General features: G+C 35.7%; 1 protein-coding gene across 1 annotated transcript; it reads left to right on the top strand.

Moving 5' to 3' along the window:
• On the top strand, positions 1-23,470 carry LOC110801119 (probable histone-arginine methyltransferase 1.3). The gene is made up of 15 exons (XM_022006434.2): positions 1-442; positions 539-601; positions 767-869; positions 3,015-3,158; positions 4,543-4,646; positions 4,791-4,889; positions 4,983-5,052; positions 6,125-6,221; positions 11,872-11,926; positions 13,346-13,429; positions 17,350-17,427; positions 20,850-20,953; positions 21,054-21,226; positions 21,304-21,467; positions 22,881-23,470. The coding sequence occupies exons 1-15, from the start codon at positions 236-238 to the stop codon at positions 22,962-22,964; spliced, it is 1,629 nt and encodes a 542-aa protein (XP_021862126.1). The 5' UTR covers positions 1-235; the 3' UTR covers positions 22,965-23,470.
• Positions 23,471-23,543: the final 73 nt, after the last annotated feature.

Raw genomic sequence — 23,543 nt, 5'->3', positions numbered from 1 at the left:
AATATTTCTTCTATTGGAATTGCAAATTTTAGTGGGCATATTACATGGTCCCTGCAACAGACGAGAACATGAAAAATCACCATTTCTCGAAAGCTTTAATTACTCTTTTTAGACCAAAAGTGACACTGTTTCTCTCTCCAAGTTTTCCCTCCCGTATAAAGGTTTTAGGCTTTTAGCTCTGGTTATTAAACCCCATAAACCCTAAATCAACTTTCTCTCTCCTCTCTGTTCAACAATGGAGCCTTCATTAGGGCACAAAACCAAACAGCTCGAGTTCACATTAGCTTCAGTCTCTCACCTCCCTCTTCCGCCTTCAACTACATCGCCATCGTCTTCTCCGTCGTCCGCTAGGTTTCTTGTCGATTCTGGTGTCGCTGAGCTCCAGATTTTTAGTGAATCCGATTCCAATAATTCTACAAATGTTGATCTTCAGACTGCTCAGGTTAGCAATTGTTGCTGAATATAATGATTTTTATGTTTTTGCTTTAGTGTTGATGATGAATTGACGATGAAATTGTATGGGTTTTTTTGTGTTCAGTTGTTTAAATTCAGTCCAGTTGAATCAATTTGCATAAGTGAAGATTCTGAAACTGATAAAGAGGTATGTCAATGGATATGGTTAATGTAATTCACATTTTTGCGCACACTTGAGGATCGTAATTGAGAATTTGTTCCCCTGTTTTTGAATTTACTGCTTAGTTTGTTGAGATATTTTAGGTTATATGAGAATTAGTTCGTTGCGACATTAACTGCTAGTTTTAAACAGGAGACGTACTCGAAGGGTGTCAACATCCAATTTAGGAGCGCGGAGGAAAGCGAGGCCTTTCATAGTGCATTTGAACAATGGAAGAAAGAAGCAGATTGCAAAGGTGCTCGCTTTGATACTTTGCGTAGCTTGGTAGATATGAGTTAGCATTTCTTGTCCATCACTTTTACTTAGTTGAAACTTGTCTGCCTGTTAGTTTTAGCTGTCTTTGATATGTTCTAGGTCTAGTGTTTTATTGAAGTGATATCGATTCTACCGTGTTTGTGATGGACGTGAGAAGAGTGGATGAAAACCAAACAGAACAATGATAAATCTGTCTTTAGTGGTTTGGCAAGCAAAGTTAATGATGTACACTGGTGAATCGGTGGGGCTGGATTGAGCTGGAAATGCAAGGAAAATAAATCTCAAATTGCAAAGCTCATGTGTTCATGCGACTTTGTTACGTTTGGGTTAGGCCATAAAAGTGATTGCCTTTGACAAGAATTCTTGGGATGAAGTTGTAAGTTATGAGAAGAATTCTGGTTTAGGTAATTGATGTGTGATTGATTTGCCAATTTTCAAACTATCAAAAGGAGGAAAAGAACTTTCTAAGTTATGGAAATAAGAGTAGGTTTTGGGAATAAGCTCTTGCAATATCTTTTTAAGTGATAAAAAAGTCCATGCCTCCGTGGAAGCACTATTATCCTTGTTTCAATTCACTCCTTACTGTCTCTGACTCTCTGCTTGATGTAAATGCAATGAAAATTTATGCCAAAACTTTTTACTTAGGAGCTTGGCGCTTGTAAGGATGAGAGACTTTTTGCTGAAGAAACATGTTTAAGCTGTTTATCATATTGATTATTTGTTTTTCTAGAAATTTTCTAAAGAGACCTAAAAGGCTAAGAAAAGGAACCTGATATACGATGGTAGACTATCCTATCAACTAAAAGCTCCAAATAACTTAAAGTATATTGTAGGGCTATATGGATTACATACGTTGCAAAATATCATTGTCAGAAGAGTTTTTATCTTTTCTCTTCAAGTGTACTTCTCCCTCCGCGCAGTAAATGAAAGCTACCATATTGGGCAAGACATGCTCTTCTCCAAAGCTTATTGAACATGAGAGTGTGTCTCTAGGATGTTGCTTGTGCACAGATTGGTGGCATACTGTATCTATGTGTGCCTAGAGGTGGAACTTGTGCTTTCTACTTTCGTTTTTTGAATTCAAAGACGCATGTCTATACAATGTGTAGTATATAGCACTATTTTTTGGTTAAGGGGTTAGTATTTAGAACTTATAAGAGTTATAACTCTATGTTGAAAGAAAACAAATCCTGCTTGATTTAAATGGTCCTCATTTGATACTTCATTTATAAAAGCTTCTAATTGATTCTAGGGCATTTCTATCATGTTAACTAGAAATTCTGTTTTCAGTGAATATACGGACAGAGTTATCAGTCAAGTTGTGAATGTTTGCATTTTGAAAGAAGTATATCTTGGTGCTTACTCACCTTACTTAATACATGTTTCAAGAGCTTTGAATTCTGTAATGTTTGACTCTTAGATATAAAAATATAATTATGCTGAGTATGTCAGTTGGAGCTTTTGATCTGTATCACACGTCTTCTAGATTTATGAAGACTCTTCTATGTGCCTTTAACTCTTCTATTTCGCCCAGATTGACTTGCTTCTGTGTGTGACACCATGACTTGGACATTTTCCTTCCGATATACATGGCTTAGACTTTTCATTTCCGCAACACATTCCTAAAAGGAAGATTGAGCTCATCTTATTATAATACTTATTCTGCATTTTAGTTGTTCCATTTTGACTTGGCATGTTTGCCAATGCACAACTTTGACCATTTTAAAATTTAATTACTTACCAGTAAAATTTACTAAAATGGTTAGTATTATTTTTTGTTTTTATAATTTTTGCTAATAGATAATTAAATATGTTAATGGTCAAAGTTTATAATTTTTACTAATAGATAATTATCTTTTCACAGGTTCTTTTTCTTGTTCTTAAGAAATTCATTTTTGTTATCAAAAACAGAATGATTTTATTTTCTTCTCAGTCAACTACTCAACTCCATCTTGTAATGCATGCAAGTGTACTTGCCTCTTTTCATACGGAGCCATGTGTTCATAATATTCACGAGCCAGCTTGCGAAATCAAATCCAAACTTCTCACAGAGAGTGGGAATGAGATGCCATTATGAGCTTTCTTTGATTAGTAATAGAAGTCTGACTACTTTCCTCTCTTCCAGGATCACAGTTACCAAATGGAGCAGTTTCAGCTTGTGGGAGCAAATTCGATTCCAAGACAGAGGCATCTTCTGCTAAAATGTATTTTCATTACTATGGACAGCTATTACATCAGCAAAATATGATGCAGGACTACGTGAGGACAGGTTATATTGCTATGTTCTTGTTGCTTGCAATTTTTCCGTGTGGTTCACTTTTTTTCCCGTAATATCTGGAATACTTCATAAGATGGTATAGGAGACTGTAATTCTCTATTAAGTAATACTTCCTCCGTTCGTTTTTACTCGCAACATTGATCACTTTACTCATGCCGATGCATAACTTTGATCATTAATATCTTTATTTCTAAAATTATAAAAAGTTTGATATTTTAAAAATACACATTGAGATGAATCTAACAAGATCCTTCACGATTATGTTTTATCTTAAAATAAATCACCAACAATAGTCAAAGTAAAATATATGAATAGTGCAAAACTACGTTACTCCGACACTCCTTTCGACGGTGGGTGTCGGTGTCGACACGACCCGACCCGCGACACGACACTCGACACGTGTCCGGAAAGGTGTCGACACCGGTGTCGGAAAAGAGTCGGAAATGTGGTGTCGAAATCGGGAGAGAAAAGAAAATGAGTGAAAAATTCAAAACCCTAGATCTAGCAATTGAAGGCCGGGGAGGGCTAGAAAAGAGCAATTATATTGGGCCTTTTGTTGTTGAAGACAAATCGCCCTGATTGCACTCTTCAATTCATGTTTTCACTGATAATTGACTTTGAGAATCAGCCATGGCTATGTCTGCTCTGCGTTTCCTTCCCGTCATTCTGTTTTGCGTTGTTGGTGATGGTGAGTGGTGGGCTTTTCACTTTCTTTTTTTCTTTACCTTTTTTTTATTAATAGCCCAGGCCTACTAGGCACCACTCACATATAATAAATAAGTTAATTAAAAAAAGAAAAGGTGGGAAGTGGAATAGATCCACGTGCCAACTGTTATCTTTACCCCAAAAAAAGTCAAGTCTTATTTATTTTTTTATATTTATTACGGAGTACTTTTCAATTTTCTGTGTCTATTTATTACTTTCCAATTCAAACCCACGTTAATTTTCTATTATATACGAAGTAGGATTTTTAATCCTTTTAAACAACTTTTATCTTGTTTGGTAATTTTAATTTTATCTTTTATTAACATATAACCACTACTTTTGTATTTTTATTAAAAGTGTCAGATTTTTTTATTCGACACTTTGTAAAGAGCCGTGTCTAAAAAACAAGTCAAGACACTCCTTTGACCGTGTCGGAGTGTCTGCAAATATTTGAATTGGAGTGTCAGACACTCCGACACCTTGTCGGACACGACACCGACACTCGTGTCTGAGTAACATAGGTGCAAAAGGTTCAAACTTTGTGAGTATTAAAAAACGGAGGAAGTAGTATGGGTACTTTTCTGTCCAAAAGCATATAAGACAATTAATAAATCAATGTGGTAAGACTGGGGGCTCAACTGACATGATTATATTTTTCCTTTTGTTGAAGGTACCTATTATGCTGCTGTCATGGAAAACCGTGTGGATTTTAGTGGGAAGGTGGTGGTTGATGTTGGTGCCGGCAGTGGTATCTTATCATTATTTGCCGCACAGGTAAAAAGGGTGCTGATTATTTACAATATCATAATCTTGGATAGTTGGATGCATATTATATACAAATTGGAGCGAGTTGACTTTCTTGGAAATTGGAATGATACTAATGTAATATACGTTCTTCTGCTTCGCCTTTTTGGACAGGCTGGAGCAAAGCATGTTTATGCTGTAGAAGCATCTGAAATGGCTGATTATGCACGCAAGCTTATTGCGGGCAACCCCTTGTTGGCTGATCGAATAACGGTGACTTTTTTTGGCCCTTTGTTTTCAAATTTTATTTGATTTCCCCCAAGTGTGAAATTATTCCCTAAGAGCTTAAAATGGTTATATTTGCAGGTCATTAAAGGCAAGGTTGAAGAAGTGGAGCTGCCTGAAAAAGCGGATATATTGATATCTGAGCCGATGGGTAACTTATCATCTTTGATAGCTAATTGTGGAGTTCTAGGATCCATTTAGCAGAATCCCATACTCCCTCTTGCATTGTTTTGAAGTCTAGGGTTATTAGAAGGTTGGCATCTGTAATAGAATGCAGTAATATAATGCATTAACAGAAAATAGAAACAGGGAAGAAGATATTTGGAGGATAGTTGATTGAAATTCAACGCGATTAAATCATCAGATTGGGGCTACAATCCTAGACATTTGAGTGGTTGGACACTAAACAAAGTTAAACAAAAGAAAAATCCATCTCTCATCATTTTCATCACGCCTTCTCTTTTCCTTAACTCCTCTATTTATAAACTAACTACCTTCTTCTTATACCCAATGTGCCCTTCCCCTATACTATGATACTCCCTAATGTGCCCTTCCCCTACCCGATGCATTACAGGATTTACAATGTCTCTCCTCCACACTTTATTTTCTTTCCTCCTGCATGTTTATCTTTCCACCCCCCATGAATTTATTGCTTTTGGGAATAAAGTTATGCAACTATTCAATTTAAATACACTCTCTTTTAGATCCCTTCTCAAAAAATGTATTTCAACTACCTTAATTAGGGATATGATTGCATAAACAAGGATTCACTAACCTTCCTTTCTATAGAAGTAGTGGGATGCTGGATTTGTACTGCATGGTTGTTGGTTAACTCATTAACTATACTTCGTGTGTGATTGTGTGCAATATTGTACTTCCTTTGTTCTTTTTTTGAATGACACAATTATTTAGGCACGTATGCCTATGCACTATTTCAAACATTAATATCTCCAGTTATGGATAAGAAAAAATTATAAAGAGCTGATTTAAAAAAAATATTTATTGAGACGAATCTAATAAGACCCTCCACGACTATGTTTTTTCTTAAGTATAAACCACAAAAGGAAGTCAAAGGAGCTTGTGTGAATAGTGTCCAAAACTCAATTGTGCCATATATAAGAACAAATGAAGTATATACTATTCAATTTATTTTCTTCTTTGCTTTTGCCGTAGTTTCCTATACTAGAGCAATCAATGAAAAACTGCATTTTTCTACAATATAGGGACGTTATTGGTTAATGAAAGGATGCTGGAATCTTACGTTATTGCAAGAGATCGGTTTCTTGTTCCTAGTGGGAAAATGTTTCCTGGAGTAGGAAGGTAAGTCATTGGTTATCACATGTTATTCTCTCCTTGAAATTTTCTTTTGCTTATTGATGTGGTATTTATGGAAATGATGGTATTTGCTGGTCAAATTTGATGCATTTTATGCGTATAGTTGAAAAATTCGAATGACGCATTTTAGATCAAATAAGGTAATGGGATGCGGGGACTATAAGGCAGTCTGAAAAAAATGCAAAAGCCGTTTGAAATAAAAAACATGTTGCATTTTTGTACGTGCCCATATTTTTGGCCTTAAACTTATCAGACACTTATTTTATCCCTACCCAACACCCGTTCCTTTGTGTGAGTGATAAGCAGATTCTCTCTTTTTAAACTCCAGAATCCAGTAAAGGTTAAAGAATTTCTGCTATTCCTACTTTTAGAACGAAGAAAAGAAAGAAATCGTTTACAGTATAGCTGTTTGTTTTCCTGTGTGTCGTGGTTGAGAATAGAAATGACGAATCTTCAAAACTAAGCTATTGATCATATATGATTCTGGAAATGTTGAGCGAGGTTTCCCCCCTTCCTTTCTAGCATCTCTGCAATTGGGTTCGATATCTTTGACGGATCATTAAAGTGATCGGCTAACTTTTCATATCTTTAGTTCCATTGTTGAAGAATTTCTTGTTTTCTAAAGTGTTACTTTCTGGTTATCATTTAATTAATAGTGTTGCTCCGTCTGTACCCAAATAATGAATAAACTTCCCTTTTCTTCTTTGGTTGGGTCCACTTAATGTAAAATTATTTTCTTTTCCTTCCACTAAAGCATTATGGTAAAATAAAAAATAATAAGCAATGTGTGAACTCAGAATGAACACTACAATAGGGGGGGGGGTGAATTGTAGGGTGGAACTTATTGCCCAAATAATGCGGAATTTAAACCATAAGCAATAAGGAACTTAAAGTGCAAGAGAGATTTTTACATGGAAACTTCTTGTCTCAATACAAGAAGCAAAACCACGACCTCCGGATTTAAACTCTTCACTATAATAGGGAACCTTCTCTGTTACAACCTATTACATATGCAAGTTCTACTCGGAACTCCAACTCTCTCACAAGTTCTACTCTATACTCTAGACTTAACTCTAAGTCCTTCAAGAGTTCCCACAACTCTTACAAAAGGTTTACTCAAACCCTTCACTTCTGGATAAACTTCACCCTATGTTTACGCATACACAACAAGAACTTACTCAAGTTCCTAGCTCAAACTTGATACAAGAATTCACTCAAAGTCTTAATCAAGTCCCCATTACAAGAGTCAAGAGTTAACTCAAACCCTTTAACCCCAAACTCAAATACACGCACTTGATAATTTAGTTTAACTTTAGTATGTCGAAACTGAAGAATAATAAAGGAACATGGCAAGCCAGACCTTATTGAATGACACAAGTTTGACACTTTGGAATGAAGACATAAGCCTCTATTTATAGCACGCACAAGACTTAACCATAATCCCACTTATTGTAATACCCCCAAATTTCTCTTTTTTTTTTTTTAACCAACATTTATTTGAATAAAACCAACATGGAGAGAAACTTAGGAGTATTACCGCCACGTGATTACGTTAAAGGCTAATTAACTCAACTAATGCAGCGGAATAACTCAAATACTTTTCTTTATTGAATAATAATAATCGAAATAATAATAGTGTATATTTGATAAACCCTTGACATTTAAATACTAAAATCTGAACTCACAAATGAAATCAACTTAGAAAAAATAAATCCTAACTAGTGAACTCTCCATTAATCCCGTATGTAATCATGTCACATCATCACATCAAGTTCCTGAAAACTGCTCACCAAAAGGTGAACAGGGCCAAGCCAAAACAAATAGGAAATACGAGTTAGCAAAAGCTAAGTACGAATATATGCAAGACATGTAAAACATTTATATATATAGTTGAACATACTTTCACAAACCATTTAATTCAAACTTGCTTAATTGAAATCATAGAAGATTCATTTTCCAAAATTAGAAACTTTCCATAAATAGTAACTTTTCAAAAGTATAAACATTTCAAGAATTAAGATTTCCAAAATAGAAACTTTCCAAAAGTAGAAACATTCCACGAAAAGAAATATTCCCAATATATGAACTTTCCAAATATAACAATATTCCAAAAGTAGAAACTTTCCAAAAATAGATTCCAATTAGAATATGAAAATCAAACACATCTTCTTATCTCCCCTTCCTTCCTAAATGTGCACACCCCCAAGCTAGTATTCCATCACAAATCTATACATTTGGGTACTAACCAAATAATAGTCAACAAGTGACCCTCGACTTACACAACAAGTGATGCGTATGAACATAAAAGTTTCATGAAATCCATTCCACCATGAGACTTTATAAAAGTACAATATTGTCATGAAAGACCATCCAGTTCCAACCATATGATAAACCAACAATCCTCCTTTTATTTAATCAAATTTATTTTTAAAGAAAACAACATATTTTGAAATAAAGATTTATAACTCATCAAAACCAAACAAACTATTTCAAACACCACTTGAACAAATCCATCATCATATTAAAATCAAGAAAAATATTTAACATTTCAAAAATTCTCAAACAATTTTCACAAATCAAGAAACAATTCAAAATCAATAATTCACAATTTTCAATTTGAAAACAATTAATAATTTGAAATTAATAATCAAACCATACATAGATTTCATTCATATAATAATCTAGCCACATACACGTACCTTGATTAAATAACACCTCACACAAAGATTAGTTTGATCCTGCTACAGATCACTCACGAGTTCCTAACAATTAATAAATAAAACTCTAATTAATTCATGGTTAAACAATTAAATTAATAAAAATAAATCTAATGGACTTAAATTTAATTCATGAGTTATGAATGCATAATAACAATATTATAAATCAAAATTTCGAACTCATGATTTAAAAATACACTTTTAAAAATTACGACATTAATTTAGAAGAGTTTAAATAGTAAAAACTGACCGTAAAAGAGAAGGCTTTGAAAACAATTGGGGTGTGGAAGTCACGACACCAAGAGGTAGACGTCGGCGGCAAGGAGTGCACGACGGGGGTGTCGTGGTGGTTGTATAAGGGTTTTAGGTAAGAAGGTTTAGAGCCAAAGAGGGAGAAGAAGTTTAAGAGCTGGCTTGGGAAAGCCCTCAACTTTTGGTGTGAGGAATGATGAATGAAGTAGGAGGTATTTATAGGTATAGGATTAGGGTTAGGGTTAGAATGGAACCCTAAGGGGTATGGCCGTGGTTGGTGTTCAAGTTGTGATAGGATTCTAAATCTAGTCATGATTTTGGTGATATTCGGTTTAGAGTAAAATTGTTTAAAATAGAAATACAAAAGATAAAATCACGAAATTTTAAATAGAGTCTTGAATAATTAATTAAGATTTATCCTGAAATTTTCAGAATTTATCTCAAAGAATTCGGATTTTTAGGGAATTTTGAATTGGTAAAACTCTTTAACTCCAATTTTAAATAGAATTATCTTATTACCAAAATAAATCCGGAATATATTATCATAAATATCTTATTATATAAAACTGATTTTATAAAATACTAAACATTATTTTCGGATTTATAAAATAATTTTAAGTAGATTTAAAATCTTTTACTCCAAAATTGGTTCCTAATAGAATTAGGAATTAATAAAATCCGAAAAAATAATTTAAATTCAGTTTTGAAAATAATATTCCATCTATGACATTTAAATATTTTTCCTTCCAAAATAATTTAATATCAAATATATATATTAAAAAAAATGCATAAAATGATTAATAAAATGCCTAAAATTATGGGGTATTACACTTATTCCTCCACTAATAGTAAGTTTCCTAATTCTTAGGCACTTATCCATGATGTGTTAGTTGGGAGAAACTTGGGGAGAAAGCGGTCAAAGTCTTAGGCATAACTAATGTCACGTTTACAGTAAAGTAATTAGAGTTAAAATAGGAAACAAAAGGAAAATAAATACTTAGGAGAAAAAGCAACATTTTATCAAAATTTAATACAAGAAATATTTTTCCAAAACTCACTTTTTTTTTATTTTCTTATGCAAAAATATTTTACTGAAAACTTTTTCATAAACATGACATAAATACACGAGTTCTGGTTCGTACACGAACTCGCATTTACAAGTTCCAACACTCACAAAACTCATTTTACGTATTATAAATTTAGATTCTTTATTTTCTAAAAACATATAAGATAAAAATAAATAAAAGATATAATTAAAATCACAATGCTAATTTAAAACCAATTTTATTTAAAACTTACTACCTCCGTTCCTTAAAGTTCTTTACTCTTTCCATTTAAGTCCGTTCCTGAAAGTTGTTTACACTTATGCTTTATTTTATTTTTGGACATTAAACTTTACTATCTTACCCCTCTTACCCCACAACGTTTATCACTTTCCACTCACTTTCTCTTACTTTATTCATTTTTCCTTACATCCACCCATATTTTTACACTCCCCCACCTACTTTATCCATATTTTATTACACTCACCACCTTTTTACACACTCTTCCCTTTTTGTCTTAATATTTGTGCAAATAGTAAACGTAAAGAACATTATGAAACGGAGGTAGTATCTTTTATTTAAAACTAAATCTATCCTAAAATAACTAATGCATATTTTCTAAAAACAATTAACCAAGTAGAGATTTATTAAGAACAAACACTAAATAAATCCCTACAGATTAAGATAATAATATGCAACAGACTTGCCGACTCTTGAGTGCTTTTGACTCTAAGTTCCACAGGTTCTTATTGACACCTTGTTCCATTACCTTTCACGTTTCCTTATACTTTACATGAATCATAGAAAATAAACTCATATTTTATGCCTTCCTGCTTCATGCTGCTCCGACTCAAGAACCGCATGCTGATAGCTCCACATCTGGAACTTCGATGTGCTAGTTCCTTTCAAGAACTTCGCACTCATGATTTCTGCTCGGGAACTTGTTTCAACTCTGAAACTTCATCTTGCTACTCCACTCGGGAACTGCTCCGTAACTTCATATTCATTGTTCCTCCTATGATCTACCTAGGAACCGCTCTATTTGTGTTCCTTCTAGGAACTTTGTTGCTGCTTGCTTCTGTATCATATATCTTGAGCTCTTCTTGTTTGGTTCCAGCTTAGGAACTTGCATAAAGTCTACCAGCACTTTTGTAGAATCTCTCTTTGGAGTTCCCCTCGGGAACTTCACTTGTTGGAATTCCTTCATGACGTGTTATATTCAACCTTCCATGACTTGTTCTATGTTAATGTAATATGCACATCTCAAACACACATGTTAGTTAGATAATCATCATTTGTTTACAATCATCAAAACACTACATGACTCAACAGAATGCCCACTACTTTCTTGTTTATTTACTTTTAATCAACACTGGCACACTGCCCAATCACCAAGGAACCTCTTAAATCTACAGAAAAGGGGAAGTTTAGTTTGGGACGGGGGGAGTATTTTGTTTTAAAGAAATAAGTATGACTCTTGCATTGAATGACTGACCAGCTTATAAAATTTTCTCGTAAACGTCATTTAGCCACATCTTCATTTTTTGATTTCGCACTCAATTTTCCTTTTTGTCTCATTTTGTGTAATTACTTTTTCTAATTCAAGAAATTCTCCTGATGTAGAATACATATGGCACCATTCAGTGATGAATATCTGTTCGTTGAAATTGCTAACAAGGTATACTACAGTTATGTTATTTGTTGCAAATTTGCTAGATATGTAGATCTTAAAGCTATAGTACTACACATAAGACTGTATGACAAATATGTTTATTAGGGTGATAAAGGAACTCCGAACTGTTAATCTAATTGTTAAAATAGTGGATTCCATGTTCTGTTATAGTTTCGTGGAGTTCATATGTATCTGTACTATGGATTCAATTCTCTGGCGAAGTATCACAACCTTGTACGCTGTTTCGGAATTATTGCATTTTCTGTTTCTATGTGAATGTTTGGGGTTTCCCCATTTCTCTTGATGTATGATGGAATGAATTTCTATGACATTCATGATTGCTATCCTGGACAAGCTAGAAGATTTCCCAATTAAAGGAATTGACGGGCCTAAATTTTCCCAATATTTTTCAGTTTGTGAGAATTCTAAAATTTAGATCCCTGTAGTGTGTCACATTGTCACCGAGATCACTCTACATGGTTTATTGGGGGGAGGGCATGTGGCTTACAAACGATTTTTTGGGAACCCTTTTTTTTACTCAATATATTGTCTTTTTCTGCAATTTGATCGGGTACAGAATTTGGAGTTGGAAATACGGAATTTTTTGTGCTGCTTCATTGTCTACAACACTCCCTCTTCTAACCTCTACTTCATTCACAAAACTAAATGTTTAACCAGCGAATGGTTTAAATATTCACCGTATACAACACTCCTCAATTTTGTACCAACTAGCCTACCCAACAAACTGATAACAAGCCAACTAGAGAATTATGTTCATATTTTTAATATTTGATTGCAGGCTTTTCTTTCTAAATCTCCCCCTACCCCCCATCCCAACTGTTCTCTTCTCCTTTGAGTTGAGCCAAAGCTGCCAAACACAAAATGTGCTTTCTCTCTTATTTGTTACTGTACATGCATCCTGTACAGATATTTCTTGCCTATTTTGTATTAAACCTCAAACTTTCATCTTTTGTTTTCTCTGTTATTCCATTTTATAGTGTTGCTACCTTTGCTTTTTGGAAAAGGAACTGATGAAATCGGAATGCTCTTTCTGTTGCTTTAGTTTGGTTACCATACTGCAATGTTGCCTTGTAAAATCTTTGGGTTTCTGTTTCTTTAGAGATTGAAGCAATTTGGCTTTAAGTTTTGGTTCAAAATTGGCATTCTTGAAGTTATATCTATGAAACAAATTTACCCATTTGTGAGGTTTTCTGAGCACGGTCAAATGTTTAAATTTTAATTAAATATACAGTCCCATATGTATATGAAGGCTGCAATTTGAGAGCATAATCTGATTTATTGACATTGGGATTTTCCTTGTTGACGTTGCATTTGGTCCATGTACATTTTTTACTTCTTAACATCTTATATATGCATGATTTATGCATTCACTAAACATGTTTTGATTATTTACTGCTTTTTCAGGCACTCTTCTGGCAGCAGCAAAATTATTTTGGGGTGGATTTGACTTCCTTGTATGGATCGGCATTCCAGGGTTACTTTACACAGGTATTTTATTATGGATATATTATATACTTCCTCCATTTTTTAATAATTGCACCATCTTGGTTTTAGCACTATTCCCATATTCTTATATAGTTATTTTTTGTGATTTATATGTAAGGAAATATATATTCATGTGGGATTTTGTTAGATTCGTCTCGAAATATACTTTCAAATTATCAATTTTTTATAATTTTTTAAAATGTATAATGAGAGATATTAGTGGTTAAAATAGTGCATTGGCAAGCGTGAAATACCAGATGGTGCAATTAAAAAAAAATGGAGGAAGTATAGACTTAGGTTCATGTGTGAATTCACTTGGTCCGAATACTGAAAGTTAATCTACATCTTACGGCTAGAAAAAATAAATGGTCAACATTATTTACAAAAGTCCGATGTATTCGTAGTCTTGTACATAATTTGTGTTTGTGAGCCTTTCTGCTTATCAGCACATACCCATCTTTGGTTTCTCATTTGGTGGGAGGATTTTGAAGTTTATGTGAACCTATGAAATGTTTTTATTTTGGCTATTGTGTATTATCTGTCATAGCCTGTTTGAAAGACTTTGGATCCTTACCCGTAATAATAGCTGCCAGAAACTTATGGTAAAAGAAATTGTCACAATTAATATAATGTGCTATAGGGTAAGGAGTGCCTGAAGAGTGATGTGGAGATGAAGTAGAAGTAGATGGACTTTCGGCAATCACTGTTGACACATAATCACGTAACTAAAACGAAGGTAACTTTCCCCTTAGGCCTCGACCCATATTAGTTGGTTGGGTCGAGTGACTCGAGTCTGCAACTGGGTGAGCCGTAGCAGCAGTAGGCTGGTCTAAGGAAACAGTTGGAGATACATGTTGGGTTGGTGAGGGAGTGAGACTGCCGTCTGACAAGGCAGGTTGCAAATTGGGTTGTTGGTCTAACTCCGCTACAAGACAATGCTCACCAGGAGGTATGGGCTCATTGGCGGAGTTAGGCTCAGGAAGGGGGACAACAATTTGTGTGGGCTGAGTAGCTTTATTATGTCCAGGTGAAATATTCACATCCTCAACAATATTAATATCTCAAAAGTATTAACTCCCTCCATCATATTTTCAGTAAAATCCGGATCAATATCATAGTCATTACATACTGGCACAACATTTTATGGTTCAATATTCACATCTGTTGGGTCAACAAACGGAAATATATCCTCAAAAAGTTTCACATCACTAGAGACAAAGAACTTTTTCGTATCAAGATCAAACGTTGTCCACCCCTTTTTACCAAACGGATACCCTAAGAAAACACACTTTCGACTCCTACTCTCAAATTTATCTCCCTTGGTTTTTTTATTATGAGCAAAACAAAGACAACCGAATGTGTGTATGGCATTATAGGAAGGTGGAAAACCAAATAAAATTTCAAACGGAGTTTTGTTGTTCAACAAAGGAGAGGGAGTATTGTGCCAAATTTTGTCCCCTTGTTAAGAAAACAAGTGTCTCTCAAAGAGAACAGGTTCACTTGAAGAAACATGAAACCTTGACACTCTTTGACCATGATATTTGGTAGGTTTTTCTTTTCTTTGTGCACTACCTAATAGCCAAGGATTAATTTGGTTGTACTTCAGCAATATCACATTTCATCCTTCCTTTCCACGCCACAGAAAATTTAGCTTTGTGAGATTGAACCTCAACTCATCACAAAGAATAAGTGCTGTTGAGACTCTCGAGACAATATTCACAGGACAAAGGAGTTGAAGGTCACTAGTAGGTTCTTCCTCCACATTAACCAATAATTTGCAAAACGGAAAACTTCTCTCTCAAGAATCTTTTGTCTTCTTGGATTGCTCCCATACAAAGAAGCATATTTTAGAAGTAGTCGTCTTCCAATTATCCTTTCAGGGTGATAAGACGAAATTTTCTTCTAATACTCCCTCCGTTTGCCCCATATTCAATTTTAGTCTGTTCCTTAAAGATCACCCCATTTACTTATATAGTAATAGGTCCCCACCATTTACCCAACTTGCATATCATTATCATTACCCCATTGCCTCAAAGAGGCTCCCGCGAGAAGCGGGTAAGGGGGAGTCGGACGTACGCAACCTAACCCCTGCAATTGCAGAGAGGTTGTTTCCAATTGACCCAAAAGCAATAACGGGACGACAGTAGGACGACCATCTTCTACTTCATGGGAAGGCAGCGAATAGGTTTTAAGAGTCATTTTGATTTAGTCCATTACATCCCACAGCCAAAAGAACAAATGAATCTTTGGCTCCATTGGAAATGGACATAATTAGTAATAGGTCCCCACCATTTACCCCACATGCATACGCTTATAAAAGTTTAAAAGACAAAATTACGCTCATAAAAGTTAAAAGACAAAATTACCCCTATCTCTCTTTGCAAGATTTTGGCCCAAGTCTTCATAAAGCACATTTTGCCTATGGGGCACACAAATAATGTTGCAAACTTGCAATAATGTTTAGCACAAAGGAACTTTTCTTATCTTGCCGGCAATAATCTTCATCTGTATCAAAAGTGACTCCAATAGCCTCAATACTGATTATTATCTAATCATTCAGGTATCTGGTAAAGGAGGGCCTCGCAATTGATATGGAAATCGGACCTTTAACAGTTGATTCATGGACCAATTGTCATGCCAAAACCATACCCGTCATCCACTCTTGACCCACGACGTAAATGATGGAACCTAGTCAAGATGCTACTGCATGGGATGAGACCCCTGCTTAATCTACCTAACCAAGTTTTCTGACAATGTTTTTCCTATCATGATGATTATTTTCCTTAGTGTTGCCTCATCTTTAAACTCCCAAAGCTACTTTCCGTGGGTACTTATTGATGTGGATTTTTTAGCCTCAACTTTGAATTGAAGAAGCCCAGCTTTGATAGCTTCGATATTTCTCCTCCCGCCTCACTCGTGGACGAAGATCCGAACAAACAAAACTCTAACCCACTCCTGGATGCTAGAGCCTTGTATTTCCTTAATTCTAAAATCACTTCTGAAGTTAGATTTAAAGCAAGAAAGTAAAAACTTTCAAAATAAGCAAAACTCTTTTTTTTTTTTTTATTGATCTGAATTGTGAAAAATAAGAGAAGGCAACCCTTTTTATAGAGATATAGGTCGGCGATAAAGAACATTCCAGAGCATTGCTTAAATCCTAATTCTACTCTAAGTCCTACCGAGAAAAACTTTCCAAGTGGAAACCAAAAAGTAAGGGACAAAACCTACTAAAAAAGTCAAACCATGTCAACGATCGGGCGATGGTGGCTCGTGTGGGTGTCCATGGTGTTGACCAGACCTGACTTGGTCAGGCTAGGTGGCACATGGGGTCTCACGCGGCGCTTGTATCAGGTTTCCAGAAAATAAGTTCAATGTTGAGTTTGGAATCTGTTTTTCTGAAAGTTGCTCCAAATCTGTTTCTGAATCTGATTCTTCATTCCAAGTGATTGTTGATTTGTTGTGACCATATCCATCCTCCTAGTGCGTGATTCAACCCTATACGGTCAAGAATTCAGATAGTTGGTTCTTCAAAAGTATTTCCATTTGCATTCCTATCACTTACTCTGTAGTACAGAGGGGCTCATTCTCTAGTTTCCTGTTTATGGATATTACATATTGTGGATATATGCTGTATCCAGCCACTCTAATTTTATCTGTTTAAATTTAAATTCGATTTTCTGTCGTTTAAAATTTAAATAGAAATTTTGATTTTAAAAGGTAATAATTAGATTGATCAACTTTATGCTTTCCTGCTGACACGTGTAAATGTTGCGTGGTTGCTATTCCCATAATTCTTTGTCACTAATTCTACCATATCTGCTTGCTTCATCGGATTCTTTTAACATATGCGGATAGATTAGATCTTACTGGTGAATTGCTTGTGATTTTTTGACATGTACTAATTCAATGATTTTTCTTGGCAGCCTGTGGTAGATGCTTTTGACCCAAGGTTACTTGTTGCACCAGCTACACACCATGTGATAGATTTTTCTACTATTAAGGTGATGCTTTAGTTGGAAGACTTTCTGCGTTGTCCTTGATTTCTTCTTTTTTCCATTGTGAAAATAACGCACTTCTCCTCACAAAATTCAATACAGTCTTATTTCCAACTCTGGACTCTGGAAAGTAACATTGCATATAAGGGTATTAACAACCTAAAAGCTACTTGGAGCTTAATAATGTGTACCGTGTTATTACTTTATGTAGCAAACATTATCTTTTGCTAATTGTCATGAAATCCATATGATAAGATATTCTAGCTGAAAATATGTAAACACTTGATTCATTACAAAATACCCCTGAAAATTCTTTGATAACGTATATTCCTTTTCCAATTGTTCATTTGACACAATTATATTTTTCATTTTTACTTCTCCAATCCACAAGGAATGAAGGGCAATTTCTTGGGGACAAATGGACAATGCTTTCCTAAGCTGGCTTTCCCGTCTTTGTTATTTGTTCTCTCATGGAGAACACCGATATTATTTAGTAACTTTAATTTGAGGAAACATGGTTTTGATTGAATTTTGAGGAGCCTTGAGAATTTTGATTCTTATAGATTTCCTTACATTTTATGATAGAGTACCGTGGAGTTTCTTTACCGTAGATTTAGGTCGGCAAGGTTTAATGGAGGTGGGGGAAGACTAGAGGGTGTCACAAATAATCAAGTTTCTTAGTGTTGGTTAAATGGACATCTTAACAAGTGGATTTGTTCTTAAGTTCTTGGGCAAGAATATCTTGTTTTCCCCTTTCTTTGTGGTTGATCTTGAAAGAAGTGGACTGTTTGTACATAAGCTCTTATAATAGGAGAACAAATGGTTCTTTATCATCATGAAGTGGTTGGTTACTTCTTAGTTAACGTGTTGTGCGAAGGAGTAGCGGTAAAGCGATGTGTGCCAAGTTCTGAAACGATACATTTATCTGTAGGCATGATCAAGCTCGATGCATTTTAATGGTTACTTGTACATGCAATGTCTAAAGTTTGATGTGGTCACAGTGCGGTTTCCGGTTGTGGTATTTCGGAAGTCATATTTCAGATGTTGCATCAGGCTCTGCGGCCTTGTGGCATGAAGTAACAAGTTGCAAAATTGTCTGCTTCATTATAAATTAAGATTCTTGGAACACATTTTTAAATTAGTGGTACAAGTTTGAGTATAACTCTTTGTCAGGGGATGATGATGTTGCAGGCCCTTGTGAATGGTTTGTTGATTGATCAATTGCAGATGGATACCCAGATTAATAATGAGGAGTTTACTGTTTGAGAATGTGTAAGGCTGGGATCTAGGTAAATCAACCTGCGGCGGCTGCATCACATGATGCTTTCCTCTTTAAGGGGCCTACCCTCCTTTGACTTCTAATTTTGTTCCTGCCCCTGATGTCGTTTCCCACTTTGTCCAAGTGTTACTGTGTGTTGACGTTTCACACTCTAGTGTGGGGATGTGTCCCTTACATTCCTTACTATGTGCGAACAAGGTAAAGATGGATATTCCATAAACTCCCTCAGTGGTTGGCTAGCCCTTACTAAATAAATGAGGATTCCTCTTACCCATACCTTTCAAGAAAAGCAGAGTTAAGGAGTACTGTTGGAAGTTGGAATCAGCGCAATGGGTTGACGGAGCTGAAGAACCTGTGTTTTTATGTTTGTTTTGGAGAATATGGAAAGCGGATCAAAGAGTGACCGGTTGGTCTCATGAAAATGGTTCTTGTTCTTTAATGTCGCCGAGAGGAGAGGAGAAGCTTTATGAAAGAGCTTGAACTTGAAACTGGAGATCTTATTAGGTATAAAGATGCTGTTGACGAGAAGACTTCTTCGTTTTACGACTCTTTTTTTAAGGACATAGGAGGTTGTTCACCTGTTTGTTGTTGGTTTGGATTGGGTTCCTATATTGGAGGATGATAAAGTTTGTTTGGACAGGCTGTTTAATCACCTCGCTATACTGGTGTTGACACGACACGACGCTGGAGCGGAAACAGCATCCGGATCGGACTCGGCATGGGGAAAACTGTGCCTGTTAGGGTTTTGAAAACCTAGATCTGAAAATTGAGGCTCCAAATCAGGGATATATAGAACGAAAACTTAGGGCTTTCGGTCGCTTGAGAAACGCGAGCCCTCATCAATGGTCGCCTGAAAAACTTTGGGGCTAAAACTTGGGGCTTTTAGTCGCTAGAATCTTGCACATTAACCGCCATTGCTCAACCGAAGAGGCAAATCTAGAGCATTTATGTTTTTTTTTAATAAAGGGACCACGTTGGAGGTTGGTGAGGACTTGGGCAAGCAAGGGAGAGATGTCAAATATGCTTTTCACAAAGCCTAGTTACTGTGCATGAATATAGATAATTTTTTATTTTATTTTAAGTAGTGATAATCTATTAAAGGTACTGGTCATATTGATAATAGAGAGAGTGATGGTTTTTTAACTAATGAGTTGGGAGCTTATCTTAAGAATGATTAAGAAAATTTATTGAACTACGGAGAATAGAAGTAGATGTCAGAGTTGGAAAATGGTTCTTGTTCTTTAATGTCGTCGAGAGGAGAGGAGAAGCTTTATGAAAGAACCTGAAGCTGAAACTGGGGATCTTATTAGGTATAAAGATGCTGTTGACGAGGAGACTTCTTCATTTTGCGACTCTTTTTTAAGGACAGAGGAGGTTGTTCACCTGTTGGTTGTTGGTTTGGATTTTTGGGTTCCTATATTTGAGGATGATAAAGTTCGTTTGGAGAGGCCGTTTGATGAGCTTAAGAGGGCTGTTTTCAGTATGAAGGTTAAAAATCTTGTGGTCTTGATGGTTTCACCAAGATTTTTTTCCGCGTCATAGTTAACGAGGTGAAAAGGATTTGCTTCAAGTTTTATGATTTTATAAGGCTGTGATGAGGTGTGACAGTATAAACTCTACTTTTCTCACCTTAATTCCAAAATCATTTGACTTGTTGTATTGCTGAGGCTTCCAAATTTCTATTACTAAATTTTCGTTTTGAAAAAATTTCTACCTGTGAGTGCATGATTGTGAAACAAAGACTTGCTAGAAGGGGCCATGTATTCATTTAACTTCACCGAAATATCCATATAATATCTCCACATCTCTCTGCCATTCGTTGGTAGCTATGGTGGAATGACCTAGACACCAGTTTACATGGGGTTGATACAAGTATTGGAATATTCTTTGTATTGAGTTTGAAATGTATGCAAGGGGGATTAGTTTGTGCCAGAAGTTGAGCTAACGTTTATCTTTTGTGAAATGAAAAATAAGATGACAAGTTATAAAATTGGTGACAATGGGAAGTTTGAAGATTGTGATGTTCCTAGCTGCTGCTTCTTCTTCTTCTTGCTATACCTCTCACTTATCTACATTTTTTTGAAGTTGCAATTAGCTTTGGCTTCTCATATGTTGTTACTGACTCTTAGAGCATCATTTGTTTATGCAGGAGGAGCAGCTATATGAAATTGATATTCCACTAAAATTCACTGCCGCCGTGGGCACAAGGGTGCATGGGTTAGCTTGTTGGTTTGATGTTTTGTTTGATGGGAGGTAGCTGACCGATTTTGGAGCCATTCTCTTGAGTATTCATTGATATGCCATTTGTTTTGAGCTACAGTAGATACTGATTACACAAATTTCTTTCGTGCAGTACGGTCCAGAGGTGGCTCACCACTGCTCCGGGTTCACCAACTACTCACTGGTACCAATTACGTTGTGTTCTCGAACAACCTATCTATGTCATGGCTGGACAAGAAATTACCGGACGCCTTCAGATGGTTGCTCACAATAATCAGAGCTATACCGTATATCTTACTTTGTCAGGTTGATCTTTGTTCCGTCATTCCTGCTATGTTTTATTTCTGTTTTGCACTAGTTTGATGAGCTGTACTCCTATGCAGCTAAAATGTGGGGTGTTGGCGCTGAGCAAGGAGGAATCCTTCAGACTTCTTCTGGAAAGATGGAACTGAAGGAACCCTATTACAGAATGTCCCAGCCTCAATTACAATCTCAGGCGTATGCAACATCTCAAGATCAGCAGCCACAACAACTTATTCAGCAACAGGTACCAGTTAACACCATGGCATCTGTAGTTTACTCTCTATGATATGTATACCTTACTGTAGTGGGATAGGCTACCTCATCAATCAATGTGCCATTTTTGTCCGTGAGAATTCTTCTGTGCTCCTTGTGCCACAAAGGATTTCCCTTGCTGGATCTACCTAGGCACAGTTACCTTTAGAGATCTATTAGGTGCAAAATTGACAACCTACTTGCTCAAAATGAACTGAATATGCAGGAAGGCATGAAAGTATTATATTCTGAGTTGTGTTAGAATGATTAAGGGAGACACTTGCGTTAGCAGGGTCAGTGTGATAGCAGAGGCCAAAGAGCTTGCTGGAAGCACAGAAGGAGAAGGTTTTGAGGGAAATAGATCTATGAGAGATTGGTTCTATGTTTTGAGTGTGAAACTACAATTGCTGAGCAGTGGTGAAGGTGATACTCTCCATAAGGAGCAAAAATATTCTGTACGGAAGTATCTGTATAAGTGTGACTGCTAATATGTTATTGCCTCCCAGAAAATATTTTCTTTTTTGATCAGGCTATAGAAGTCGGAGATTTTTGTGGAAAGGGTCTTAAGTTAGATTTTCAACTGTGGCCTTTCTATGAATCAATATTAGGGAGAGGGGTACTTTAGGATGTTGCATTACTTTTCTGTTATATGAGTGGCTTGAAGAATAAGCTAGCTAGTTAGCTCTACAAATGGAGGAGATTAGGGAGAGAAAGCATGTTGTATATCCTGGAATGTTTTGTTGAGCTTTTAAGAGTTCATTTTGGAGAGAATCAAGCCTATCGAATGCTTAAATATCATATACTTTTGCAATTTTGCAATTTTGCTATAGTATCTGTTATTAATCAAATCATCATGCTCTTCCATATTTTCTGCCATTAATGGTGTCAAGCTATGTTAATTCATTGCAACAAAACCCACCATGGCACCACCCTACTTCACCACCAAAACTTTCACCGGCGAAGAATTTCTGGACCATCACCGGTATTTTAACCCAACAATTTTTTTTTTGTGTGCTACCAGGTCTGACTTCAGGACTATTTATTGTAATTTTCTGTAACACTAGGTAAGAATGTTCACTATTCACTATAAGAGGCCTTCTTTCTGACCCTTGAACCTATGAAGAGCAAATAAAAGCAAGCAAGCAAAAATTAATACCAGGAGAGAAGGGCATTTAAGTTCTACGTTGCTGCAAAGAATAATTGTTGTGTGGCTTACATCAGTTTATCCCCCTTTTGGCTGTTGGAAAACTTTGCGATGAATGCAGTCACAATATCTCGTTGTTTATGGCTCACATTTTTTAATCTTGCTTATGGGTAGAGTTAGAAGAGTTATATTTTTCGTCAACAAATCTTTTAAAGTGATCTTTATACTTATTATCTATGTTTCTGTGATCTGGCTTAACAGGATATGAACATCCAATCACTGGATCTTGAAGGAGCTGAGTTACTACAAAATGAATTGGAAAATCAAAATGTTCAAATCCAGTAGAAAAGCTGAAATCCACAAGCTTCAATTGTTGAAAGGTAGGGGCTGTGTTCAATTTGTTGTACCATAGAGTGTGCTGCCATCCATAGTGCTCAAAGAGTTCTGCATCGTTGTACCAGCCATGGTCCAGTAAATGTTACCCCTGTGAATTAAGAAATTCTTTGTTAGTGATTTAGAATCTGATGTTGTTATTTATCAGCTTAGAGTTGGATAAAATCTCAACTTGGTACAAGTTTTCAGTGTTACCAATGTTTACTTGGCAATTTGATTAAGAGCATCAAGTGTTCATTCTATCAATTCCTGGATCGAGCAATCAGAGAGCCAATGCTGAAGCTTCCGATGAAAACTCTGTTGGCAGCCCGTAGTTGTATGAGTTAACTTGTAGTCATTGCACGAAAGAAATCAAAATTTAGCTACAATCCATATTGTGGGTTGACTGTTGGTCTTCTACTATCAGAACACACACCAAGTGAGTACGAAATATAAATTTCTTTATCCTTGTTTCTTTACCTTAATGTTTGTTTTTACCATGTAAGCTCATAAGAAAACAAAAAGTCTCTAAAATTTGTGTACGGCTTAGAC

Source organism: Spinacia oleracea, chromosome 5, assembly GCF_020520425.1.
Source record: "Spinacia oleracea cultivar Varoflay chromosome 5, BTI_SOV_V1, whole genome shotgun sequence".
Classification (NCBI taxonomy): Eukaryota; Viridiplantae; Streptophyta; class Magnoliopsida; order Caryophyllales; family Amaranthaceae; genus Spinacia; species Spinacia oleracea.
Note: the sequence above shows the minus strand (reverse complement) of the source record. Positions and strands in the feature narration are given on the sequence as shown.

Coding starts and splice junctions, on each gene's coding strand:
- LOC110801119 (XM_022006434.2), top strand. CDS start 236: ATGGAGCCTTCATTAGGGCACAAAACCAAACAGCTCGAGTTCACATTA. Junction 870..3,014: donor GAAAGAAGCAGATTGCAAAG/GTGCTCGCTTTG, acceptor CCTCTCTTCCAG/GATCACAGTTACCAAATGGA. Junction 11,927..13,345: donor TCGTTGAAATTGCTAACAAG/GTATACTACAGT, acceptor CTGCTTTTTCAG/GCACTCTTCTGGCAGCAGCA.